The 12,661-nt window shown below is 41.4% G+C and overlaps 1 protein-coding gene across 1 annotated transcript in view; it reads left to right on the forward strand.

The window, feature by feature from the left end:
• The window catches only part of ift172 (intraflagellar transport 172), a 64,271-nt gene extending 55,894 nt beyond the window's left edge, over positions 1-8,377 (forward strand). The window contains exons 34-47 of the mRNA XM_034699906.1: positions 123-252; positions 2,127-2,225; positions 2,412-2,521; positions 2,608-2,671; positions 2,766-2,852; positions 3,167-3,283; positions 3,603-3,713; positions 3,813-3,932; positions 5,382-5,477; positions 5,834-5,893; positions 6,041-6,139; positions 6,257-6,410; positions 7,693-7,784; positions 8,185-8,377. Coding sequence (XP_034555797.1) covers positions 123-252; positions 2,127-2,225; positions 2,412-2,521; positions 2,608-2,671; positions 2,766-2,852; positions 3,167-3,283; positions 3,603-3,713; positions 3,813-3,932; positions 5,382-5,477; positions 5,834-5,893; positions 6,041-6,139; positions 6,257-6,410; positions 7,693-7,784; positions 8,185-8,274 — 1,429 coding nt within the window. The 3' untranslated portion in view covers positions 8,275-8,377. The remainder of the gene's footprint in view (positions 1-122; positions 253-2,126; positions 2,226-2,411; positions 2,522-2,607; positions 2,672-2,765; positions 2,853-3,166; positions 3,284-3,602; positions 3,714-3,812; positions 3,933-5,381; positions 5,478-5,833; positions 5,894-6,040; positions 6,140-6,256; positions 6,411-7,692; positions 7,785-8,184) is intronic.
• The last annotated feature ends 4,284 nt before the right edge of the window (positions 8,378-12,661 follow it).

Genomic DNA, 12,661 nt, shown 5'->3' on the forward strand with positions numbered 1-12,661 from the left:
TTTAGATACTCTGGACTCATGCTTTGTCTCATATTTGCTGTCGTGATATTTTAAAGGAGCCCTCAGATGACTTGACCCCGTTTGTGTTTCCTCATGTGTCTCTTCTCTCTGGTGTGTTTCAGAGGCGTGGAGGTTCTGCTGGAACAGGCCAGGGAGTGGGAGCAGTCAGGTGAATACTCTCGAGCTGTGGAGTGTTACCTGAAGGTGAAGGACGACGCCAACGTCAACCTGACGGAGAAGTACTGGATGAGGGTAAACACTCTTTGTGTGACGATCGAGTCTTATCTGTCGTAACGAGGTGAACACTGAAGGAGAGGTTGCGTTCACATTCAGCTCCGACTGTAACGGACGAATGATAAAACAGACGTGTAACGGGTTCCAACCTTCCCTCTGAGGGGAGAGGTCACAGTGTCATCAGCATCAATAGATTTCCTCCCGGGGTTTCACGCCAGTTATTGTGTGTCATCGATCACAGCTCTGTGGAGATCAGATCATTTGGACTTTGAATGCTCGCTCTGATGGTGTTGCTAAAAGAAAGGTCACGAGGTCTCACAGATCGATCCTTTTTTTTTTCCTACTCTGAGTTCGATTAACCAACAAGAGAGAGAGAGAGAGAGAGAGAGAGAGAGAGGGAGAGGGAGAGAGGGAGAGGGAGAGGGGGGAGAGAGAGAGAGAGAGAGAGAGAGAGGGAGAGAGAGAGGGAGAGGGACAGAGAGAGAGAGAGAGTGAGAGGGAGAGGGAGTGAGAGAGAGAGAGGGAGAGTGAGGGAGAGAGAGAGAGAGAGGGAGGGAGGGAGGGAGGGAGGGGGAGAGAGAGAGAGAGAGAGAGGGATGGAGGGAGGGAGGGAGGGGGAGAGAGGGGGAGAGAGAGAGAGAGAGAGAGAGAGAGAGAGAGAGAGAGAGAGAGAGAGAGAACAACAGAGAATTAAACGTGCACTCTCCTGGTTCTGTTCAGGAAAAGGTCAGAGGGTCGACATAATCAATACATGACCTCCTGTGGAGAGCCGGATCACACGCAGTAGATTTTATTACAAAGACTTCCTTTAAAAGACAGAGCTGAGTGAACAGACTCTTAATTAGAGTCTCATCCTCTTCACCTTCATCTCAACCTGTTTTTAAATATCTGAAAACTACAGTCCTTTCTTTAAACAAACTGTTATTGATGAGTCTTTGAGATTTGAAATTCATGTGAATTATATTTTCTAAAAGTCTTTTAAAATATATTTTTTTACAGTCTTTTTTACTATTTATTTATTTATTTATCTATTTATCTTAGCTCTTATTTATGATTTGATTACCTGCCTGTTGTATTTTGCTGTCTTTACAGGTGTTCAACCAGTTAAGATCTACTATCATTATTATTTGTATTAAATGATAAATGTCAACATTCCTTATATTCTTGGAACAGACACAATAAATCATTATTATTCAATTAGAACATCTAAACAATTTTCCAAAGAGAAATAAAATGAAATAATATTGGAAGAATAAAAAAAAAAACTAAAGATTGAAACTTTCAAAAATCTGAAATATTAAAAATGTAAAAATATAAAATGAAGTTATAAATTCATAAAATAATCCTTCAAGAGGAAGAAAATTTATTTTTTTTAAAAACGTTTACTTTCATGTGTCAATTTCTACTATTTAACAATTTTTTACGGGGGGGGGCTTTTATTTTGAAGGCTGGTTTGTAATTTGTTTTCCACAACCCAGATATGAATAAGAAACAGTAGGTAGACACAATATGAGAGGTGGAGAGTTATTATTGTAGCATCCCAGGCTACATCACACCTTGGGCACTTTGGGTTTGGTGCAGATCTATGTAATTCAATTCAAAATCCCCACATGAACATGACTTTTTTTTATTCACTGTTTGAGTCTCTTTGACTTCTCGTAATTACAAAGCATCCTTAAGTTCACTATTACACCAATTCTGTCTTTATACTCGTTCATATACAGCATTTTGTGTAACTATATAATATAATTAAAAATGCTTTACAAATAAATCCTGATTGGTTGATTGGTTGATTGATTGATTGGTTGATTGATTGATTGATTGATTGATTGATTGATTGATTGATTGATTGATTGATTGATTGATTGATTGATTTGTTTGTGTGTTTCCAGGCTGTAGAGTTATCCATCAAGTTCCTCGGTGTGGATCGAGCCGTGGAGGTTGTCCGGGCGGTCGGACCGCGACTCACACAGCTCAGGAAGTACAACTCTGTGAGTGAGAACACACACACACACACACACACACTGACACACACAAGTACACAACATCTGATGCCACTAAATATTCTTTTTATTAAACATTCAAATAGAAGAGGAACGACTTTGATACATTCTTCAAATAGAAAAGAGAAGTGCTTTTCATGAATATTTGTGTGTTTGTGTGTCGGTGTGTTTCAGGCGGCTGAGATCTACCTGAACGTAGACCTCATCAAGGAGGCCATTGATGCTTTCATTGCTGGGGAGGAGTGGAACAAAGCCAAGAGAGTCGCCAAGGAGCTGGAGCCCAGGTTTTTAAGACACACACACTATCATGCAACACAGAACAACATCAGCGAAGTATCCAAGCGTCTCTGATTCCTCTGATATCCGTCAGGTACGAGGACTACGTGGACCAGAAGTACAAAGAACACCTGAAGGACCAAGGCAAAGTCGACTCTGTGAGTTCAGTCACTCTCTGTTAATGAAGAAATGTTGTCAAAGTATCAAACAAATCAAAACTGTGTGTGTGTATTTGTGTGTGTGTGTGTTCAGCTGGTGGGTGTGGACGTGGTAGCAGCTCTGGACATGTACGCAGAGAGAGGACAGTGGGAGAAATGTCTGGAAACAGCATCCAAACAGGTACTGAACACACGTCGGCTCGACTGTCTGTGATTAAAGCTCCAGTGAGGAACTCTCACTTTGTGTTGAGTTTGGCGCCCCCTCTGGACAAAGTGATACCTCTCATATTTTCTCATCCTGCTTTGTTCTAAAAGTTAGATTATATCTTATGTAGACTCTTTGCTGTGGAGAAATAAGATGCATGCATGATCCGACTCCTCCCCTTTTTCTGAACCAATAAAAAACTCCTCACAGGTGCTTTAAAGATCTAGATTTAAGGTTCAAAGTTACAGACGTGAACTTAACTCGCCATCCTCCCTGTCTTGTGTTTTCAGAACTTTAAGATCCTGCATAAGTACGTCGCTCTGTACGCCACACTACTCATCAAAGAGGAAGACCCCACGAAGGCTCTGTGCCTCTACATCCAACACGGAGCGCCACCAAACCCTCAGGTAACACATGTTGTCTAAGTGCTCTGCTCATGGTGGATTAAGATGAGATCAGACTGAGTCCTGTCTGTAAGATGGGACTGGATCTGATCCTGTCTTGATGTTGGGTCTTTGTTAATAATAGAACATAGAGTACGGTCTAGACCTGCTCTGTTTGGAAAGAGTCTGAGGATAATGTTTGTTGTGATTTGGCGCTAGGTGTGCATGTGTGAAAGATGCTTGGATCACTTTTTAAATGAGAGTCAAATATTGATGCTTAAAAAAAAAGTGGGGTCTTGTTGGAGCTCTGCCTCTGTTAATCCTCATCTGATCTCTGTTTCAGAACTTTAACATCTACAAGCGTCTATTTCTGGACCTCATCAATCTCCCCGACACCGACACACCAGAGTCTTACCACATGTGGGCCGACCTCCGCAACTTCCTGCAGCAGCTGGTAACCACGACACGCTTACAAACGAATCTCCTGAATGCTCGTCTTAGACTGTTTTATCTTTAATCAGTATGTTGTGATTTGTGTTCTGACTCTTCTCAGTGTGAGAACATGTCGAGGTCCGCAGAGGCCAACTCTCCGGCTCATGAGGACTTTGAACAGTTGCTGCTGATCGCTCATTACTACGCCACGAGATCCGCCGCGAAAGGAGTCGAGCAGCTGGTACACAAACACACACAACTTTCAAATTTCACCTGCACATGAAGAAGATCTGTCTGCCCTTGTGTTTTAATAATGCTGGTATTATTCTGTTACTATGAAAGCTGCATTTCATCACTCAGCCAAATTTACTTTAAAGGTGACATATCGTGCAAAATTGACTTTTTAATGGTTCTCTACCTGAAATATGTGTCCCTGTCTACGAACCCCCCGAGAATTAAAAAAATCCATTCTGCCCCTGTTTTGATTTCTACACCTTTCTGTAAATGTGTGCTGAAACGAGCCGTTTCAGACTTCCGTGTTTTTGTTACATAACAATATCCGGTCTGTCACGGAGTCAGAGCTCGGAGCTTGTTCAGCCCATAGACTGTATAAAATAATACTGAATCCCCTCCTCTGTTTTTCATTACCTGCACAAATGTGTGCTAACAAGGAGCTTAGGAGGGAGGCATGCTAGTTGTAGGCTGTCTTAATAAACACAAAGGTCGGTTTTACTCCCCACGTCTGCAGATTTGAAGATCTAGTGGATGATTTTTATTTGTCATGGAAAAGTGCTAGCGCTAATTAGCATAGCCACATAGCTACATGTTCGTAGCTACATAGCTACAGCCACATAGCTGTAGCTCTAGCTGTAGCTCTAGCTGTAGCTGTAGCTGTGTACCAAGACACACGTCGACATACTGACAAATAAAACAACAAGAAACACTAAATCTGTGACCAATCCTTCAGAAAGGTCCTGCTGCCTTTCTGGCAGAGGTCGGTTTTACTCCCCACGTCTGCAGATTTGAATATCTAGTGGATGATTTTTATTTATCATGGATAAGTGCTAGCGCTAGTTAGCATAGCCACATAGCTACATGTTCGTAGCTGTGTACCAAGACACACGTCTATATACTGATAAATAAAACAACAAGAAACACTAAATCTATGACCAATCCTTCAGAAAGGTCCTGCTACAGGCGCCTCTCAGTCAGGATCAGATTCTGGATCAGATTCAGAGGGTTGAAGTAACGTGATCTCTGAACAGCCGTGTATATTCAGCCAACATGTAAACATTAGATCAACGTGCTGGACAGCCGAGGCCACATCCACTTCCTGAGGGGGCGTGGTCAGAGAGAAAACAGAGTGTTCTGAGCAGGGCTGAAGAAGAGGGATTTTCAGGCAGACCAAAATCTGATTTCAAAGTGTTTTTTTGAGCATAAACTTTAAAGACAGGTTTTGGGGACCTCTTAGACCAATATATGTTGATGAAAAAAGCGTGATATGTCACCTTTAACAGTTTTACAACTGAAAATGATCAATGAGGAAGTAAGAGGCAACCAAACTCTTAATAGCTGGGTTAACTTTTCTCATCAGAGCTCCACTCTTCCTCTGATGTTTCAACAGTTTTTAACATCTCATTCTATCATTAACTCTTCTTCTTCTTCTTCTTCTTCTTCTTGTGATTTTCAGGTCAGCATAGCAGCCAAGCTGTCGGTGTCTTTGTTGCGTCACACTGAGCTCATTCCTGCAGATAAAGCTTTCTATGAGGCCGGCCTGGCCTGCAGGGTTGGTACCTTTTAAAACCTTTGAGAAACATTATTACTATTTGTTTGTTTGTTTGTTTGTGGTAGTTGTGGTAGTTGTGGTAGTTGTGGTAGTTGTGGTAGTTGTGGTTGTATTTTTTGTTTTATTGCAATTATTATTAGTGTAGTAGTATAATAAATGTATTGTTATTAGAAAAATACTAACATACTGCGTCCTGGCTCACAGGGACAGGAGAGTCCATGTTGTGCTTTGTGTGTGATAAAAAGGATAACCATGAGTTAGTTAATACAGCTCTCTTTAGTCTTTAAAGGGCTCTGTCGCATGACCCTTTGCTCCAGTTTAATACACATGTTGTGTCTGTTTCTGTAACCTGTCAGGCGGTCGGCTGGGAGAACATGGCCTTCATCTTCCTCAATCACTTCCTGGATCTGTGTGACGTGAGTAAACAGGGAAACATCATTACATAGATACTCTGTACTGAACATCCAGAGCTTACTGTGCATCAAAGATCCGTCCTGACGCTCAGAGACTGTTGACTCATGAAGTGTTCTGATTCCTGATTGGCTGATGATTTCTGTCTCCAGGCGATTGACGAGGGCACCCTGGACGCTTTGGATCACTCTGACTTCATGGACACCGACATTCCCTTTGAGGTCCCGATCCCCACCAAACTCTGCGTCACTGTGAGACCTCTTCCTACAAACTGAAACACGCTTCTTTAAACGTGTATCAATCAGTAGCTCATGTCCACAAACAGACCCAGACGTTGTGTGTTTGTCTTTGTGTATTTAATTTAACAGGACGCCCAGCGGGAGCAGATCCGGGACTGGGTGCTGATGGTGTCCATGGACAACCGGTTGGAGCAGGTTCTCCCTCGAGATGAGAGAAACTCGTACGAAGCGTCGCTGGTCGCATCAAACACCGGCCTGCGCTCGCTGCCTTGTCTGCTCACTGGTAACACAAACACACCCACACACACACACACACACTCTAATCTAACATGGTTTATTTAATGTTAAACTCTTTTTAGTACATGTTTAAGGAAGTGTATCATTTCAGTGTGATAATATTAATGACATGTTATGATGACATTTTGTTAGCGGTCCACCTCACCAGATTAAGATGGTTCTTTGATGTTTAAAGCTGGGGTTGGTGTTCAGATTTAGATCCACTTTTTGTTATACTGGTTAAAATGATCTTTATTTCCTGATGGTAATCAATACATAATGTGTTCTTAAAAAAGAGCGAAGAAAAGCTGCTATCTACAGCCGGAGAAAACCTGGGAAAACACCAACCAATCACCGTTTTTTGGGTCCCGTCCTGTCGTTCTGCCCTCCTCCTGCACGTACATTTCCCCAGCCTGCACTCCCAGACCCCGTCCCCTGCCTCTACTTCCCCTGACTCTACTGACTGCCCCTCTCCCTCGACCTCTGGCCTGTCCCCTCTGACCTGATGAGGTGCTTTGCTCAGGACTGTAGTCCGGATCAGAGTCTAAAAAGCTCTCACCACGGGGGCTCTGACAAGAAAGAATGAATGACATTTAGTGAGTCCTACAGAAATGTAGATGTACTGTAGCGTCCGTCCGGACGCTGTAGTGATGACGAGCCGATTCGTGAACACGTTGAGTTTTAATAACCGGTCACTGTCGGCCGTGATCACGCCAACCAACAAAACAACAATCAATGTTTGAATGAATGAAGAACTTCTCCTCTTGTCTCTCCTCTCTCCCACTCACACACTCTACACCTCTCCTGATGCCTTCACTGACCGTCAACACTGTAGGAATTAAGAACATCTACACTGAACATGTTTAACAAACAGTAGAGCTGTTACAGTGTTATATATGTGTTATAACTTTTCTCTTAATATCGTGTCACCATGACAACTGGATAATGCTAGCATGACAGTTGTGAGTGCTAACAGCAGCCATGTTTGTTTGTGTTTTTAACTTTCACTATGATAATGTTTTGGTGAGGACCGGTTCTAAATCAGTCACCATCATATGGTCGCAAGTCAGCGGCGCTCGTGCATGTGAGCGGGGGGGGGGGGGGGGGGGGCGTCGTTTTGGAGGAGCTCCGGGGGAGGAGGGGAGGGGTTAGACGGAGTCCTGAGGAAATGCTACATTCAAATTCATGCTAGTTTTTCGAGACTACCAACCCTAGCTTTAAATAGATAATAAAAGCTGTAAAATTAACTCCCACCAGCAACAGTGACTGTGTGTTGTTCCTGCCTGCAGGTTACCCCGTCCTGAGGAACAAGGTTGAATTCTCGCCTGTGGGGAAAGCAGCCAACAAGGACGACTGGAACAAATTCCTCATGGCTACAAAGGTGAGACCAAACTGACAGGCAGGTAGAGACTGTTAATACAAGCTGAAAACTAAAAAGTACTGGACTCAGAATGAAGGTAGAAAAATATCACTGAGGTATTTTTTTTATCATGATGTTCACATCCTGGACTCCATCATACCTCAGAGGGAATCATGTTACCTCTTGGTTCACTGCAGCTGTTTGGGGCTGTGTGTAAAAAGCAGCAGGTAGTCAGCAGATGACGTCTACACTTTATTTCTGTTTAGGACTCATAATAAACTCACACCTCTGACACTATCAGATCCACCTTTTATCCCCAGTTAGAGAGGTTGTACCCAGTCTCCTGGACTTTAGTCTGAAAAACCTTCATGATGAATCTGTTTTGTGATTGGTTGTCGTTCTTGTCTGTCTTGTCCTGCAGACCACTCACAGTCCAGAGTGTCAGGACGTCCTCAAGTTCATCAACCAGTGGTGTGGAGGTCTGGGGGCGTCTGGATTCTCCTTCCACTGATAAATACTCACTATTAATCTGGTTATGTACCATTCCATTATCATAACTTTTTACACTCCAGCTGTTATCAAAACATTATTTAAACGGACCAAGAACCCTTTTTCCCACAGATTATTTATTTATGTTATCCACTATTTATTTATCATTTCCTCTCTCTGAACATTTCATCTCCTTCTCATGGTGCTCTCTTTGCACTTCCACTTAAGACACCGATACCCTTTATTTCACACAATCACATCTTAATCTGAAAAATACCAGAATCAGCCTTATAATTATAATTATTATAAACTAGTTTTTCCAATATGTGGAATATGAATGTAAACTCCCACATAAGACATTAAACCCACATACGTGTGTGTTGAAATACTGCTCTGAATGTTATTCTGATTCAACCTTTCAATGTTTGTGTCTCAGAAATGGTTGAGGAGGGTTTAAACAATCCTTCCAGGTTATGAGGAGCACACTGTTTCCCTCTCCTGCCGAGTGTTGGATTAAAAGATCAACCCCTCTCTCATGTCGGGGGTTAAAATAGGATAATGCCTGGAGAGGGTTGGCTTAGCTTAGCATACAATCTTGGAACAGCTAGGTCAACCCTCCTTTATCTGTGTAAACACAAACCCCCCACCATTCAAACTCCATCTCTCCATTCTGTCTATCCTCTTTTCTCAGGATGGTATCTCCTATAAAATATCCAAAGGTCAATATTTCACATTTTTAGAAGATGTTGTTACTCAAACAGATTTCAACTGAAGGAACGTTTTCTCTGTGTGTGTTTAAAGAGCCGATGTGTCTGTTAAAGCCTTATTGTGTGTTTGATATGGATTGTATTTTGTTTAATAAAGTAATCAAATAAAGATAGTTTTTAAAGCATTTCAAATCTTGTGGACTCATTTCTTTTAAATGTATTCAGCCAGAAAGCATCTTGCTGTTAATATTGAAGCAATTTAAATGACATTAAAGGTCCATTACTCAGATTATTAAGTTGATATCAGAGATAAACATTGAGCTAACCTCCTTGAAATTAAACGTTTTCCTCCCAAACTCCTGATCTGTGCTCTCAAGACGGTCTTATTTCTTCATTTTTCATCAACGCTGGTGGAATAAAACTCTATTTCACTAACAAGGACCTCTCCAGTAGAGGTAAGGATTTAGAAAATGTATTTATTGTGTAAAAGCACCATACTTATCAGATAACTGCATTATTAGCTAGGAAGTAACTAAAGCTGGGAGTAGCTGTTTGTTAGCTCTTCTGTTACCAAAGCTAAAATGTTTTCAGACAACAGCTAGTGATGATATTCAACCACTTTTTAGCTAATATCACATTAGCACCATTTTTGTACTGCGTAAAGGACCTTGCGGTTCAGATAATAGCATCATAAGCTAGAGACATTACAATGTTACAATGTTACAATGTTACAATGTTACAATGTCATTTAGTAGGCGCTTTTGTCCAAAGTGACGTACATACGAGCATTTTACAGCGTTTTAGTAACTACATGCTATGTGAGCTGTTCTATAACATGAAAACAGAAAACAGCTAGTTATAGCCCAACCACTCGCTAGCTAACATTAGCAGATTGTTAACGCCTTTCTTTTTGTATCATGTTCATAGACTGTATAAAATATGGACGTAGTATCCGTGACGTCACCCATCTGTTCCTAAGAGCTGTTTTGAAGCAAATCGACGGCAGCAGCCATATTGGTAATGCGGAACTCAACTAGGCAGAGTGTGACGTAGTGTGAGTCTCTTAGCCAATGGCTGTGTGTTCCCGACCGGGAGTCACGTCAGTCATGTCCTTATTTGGGCAAAACTCATAATCTTAATATCTTCTGAACCGTCATGTTAGAAAAACATTCACCCCCGTACAGTGTATGCCATTAGAGAGATTAGCGTTGTAGGGCCAAGCCGTTTTTTGAACCAGGCTGTAAACATGTTTATTAATGCTGCAAAGATCGTCTTTTTCCCATTCATGTCTATGTGGTTTCCGGTGTTTCTGCAGCCAGCCTCAAGATTTTCGATATATTGCAGTTTATATCACTTCCGCATTGTCTTCATCGTTTGAGACCGGAGTTTGCCGCTTGGTAAAAGCACCACACTTATTAGATAACTGCATTATTAGCTAGGAAGTAACTAAAGCAGAGAGTAGCTGTTTGTTAGCTCTTCTGTAACCAAAGCTAAAATGTTTTCAGACAACAGCTAGTGATAATATTCAACCACTTTTTAGCTAATATCACATTAGCACCATTTTTGTACTGCGTAAAGGACCTTGCGGTTCAGATAATAGCATCATAAGCTAGTGACATTACAATGTTACAATGTTACAATGTCATTTAGTAGGCGCTTTTGTCCAAAGTGACGTACATACGAGCATTTTACAGCGTTTTAGTAACTATATGCTATGTGAGCTGTTCTATAACATGAGCTAAAACAGAAAACAGCTAGTTATAGCCCAACCACCTGCTAGCTAAAATTAGCAGATTGTTAACGCCTTTCTTTTTGTATCATGTTACAATATCTTACTACTTAGATGCCATTAGTAGCAAGAAAGAGACTGAACAGCATCAACATGTTAAGTGACAGACTGCTAACGTTAGCAGGCCATTAGCAGTTCTTAAACCAAAGCTAACATGTTGTCAAACAGCAGCTGATGCTAATACTAAACCCATTTCTTGACATTTTTAGCAGTAAAGTGACTGAGTGCTAACGTTAGCTGTTGTATGACCATGTTTTCACTTGAACATTTCCTCCCTTTCCTTCTTCACTGTCAGTATTTGATTTATTTATCAATGTAGAAGTGTTAAAAGGATATTGATTTGTCACAGACTTGCATTTTTAGAAACAACAATAGGACATTTAAACTGTAATTTAGCTTCTGTTTTTTTAAAGTTATATTTTTGGGGCATTTTCGCCTTTAATAATAATAATAATAATAAACTTTATTTATATAGCACTTTTCTAAACAGAGTTACAAAGTGCTTCACAGAAAGTAAACAATAATAAATATAATCCCAACCCTTTTTCATACACATATACACATATACATATACATATGTACACACATGCACATACATATACATACATACATACATACATACACACACACACACACACATACATAATAACATGTTAGCAAGTTATGAAGGCCTTTTTGAAAAAGAAAGTTTTAAGAAGTGATTTAAAATTAAGAACAGAAGTAGCACGCCTTATTTCAGATGGTAAGTCGTTCCATAGTTTGGGAGCCCGGACTGAAAAAGCCCGAGACCCCTTGGATTTTAAACGGGCACTAGGTATAACCAATAAGCCCATGTCGGCTGATCTGAGAGGGCGGGGAGGCTTGTACCGAGTGAGAAGGTCTGTGATGTACTGGGGAGCCTGATTGTGTAGAGCTTTGTAAGTGAGCAGTAGTATTTTGAAATCGATTCGGAATTTAATAGGAAGCCAATGTAAGGAAGCCAGAATTGGAGTTATGTGATCGGATTTTCGTGAGCCAGTGATTAATCGGGCAGCTGCATTTTGAGTTAATTGAAGGCGATGAACAGAAGTATGAGATAAACCAGAATAAAGGGCATTGCAAAAATCTAGTCTTGACAGGATAAAGGCATGAACAACCTTGTGTAAGTCGTGAAATGATAAGAAAGATTTGATTTTGGAAATGATTTAATGGACAGGACAGCTGAAGAGAGACAGGAAAGATGGGGAGTGGAGAGTTGGGGAGGACCAAGCGTGCCGGATACGGCCCTGGTGGTGAGGCTTTCAGCAGTGTGACTGCCCCCTGGTGGCTGGCTGCAGTATAGGTCAAAAAATCCGTCTTCCCCATTCATTTGAATGGGGGAGCAGTCAAACTTTAAAAAATAAATACACGTCGTACGAATGTTTCTCACATCCGTATGCTGTGGTGATATGAAGTTAGTATTTGACTGTTTTGTGTTCAAGGCCTCTTTTTCCTGAAAAGTTTATTTTTCGTTAGTTATTAGAGTTTAAAAAACGGGGTTTTACTTCCTGTTTCCTTTGATTCACAGCCGCCGTAGAACGAAACTTTAAAGGGCACACAGCGTCTTGTGACGTCACGCTGTAGGGCGGAGCTTATTACAGTGGCTTCACAGGCTCTGGCTGCACAATGGCTGCGACCAGGAGAGGGATTTTTTGGCTTCAGAACTGTACAACGGGAAGAGGCGGAGCAACGCTGTCCATTTTTATTTACAGTCTATGGGGAGGACATGCAGTAAATGGTCGAGGCTGGAATCAAACCTGCAACCTCTGCGACAAGGGTTATAGCCTCTGTATGGGGCGCGCTTAGACCGCTAGGCCAATGGCGCCCCTAGCTTCTGTTTCCAATGAGATAATGTATGATGAGTGAGTGTTGGCAAAGTAGAACCCCTGATAGAG

The sequence above is a fragment of the Notolabrus celidotus genome, chromosome 13 (assembly GCF_009762535.1).
Source record: "Notolabrus celidotus isolate fNotCel1 chromosome 13, fNotCel1.pri, whole genome shotgun sequence".
In the NCBI taxonomy this organism is placed as follows: Eukaryota; Metazoa; Chordata; class Actinopteri; order Labriformes; family Labridae; genus Notolabrus; species Notolabrus celidotus.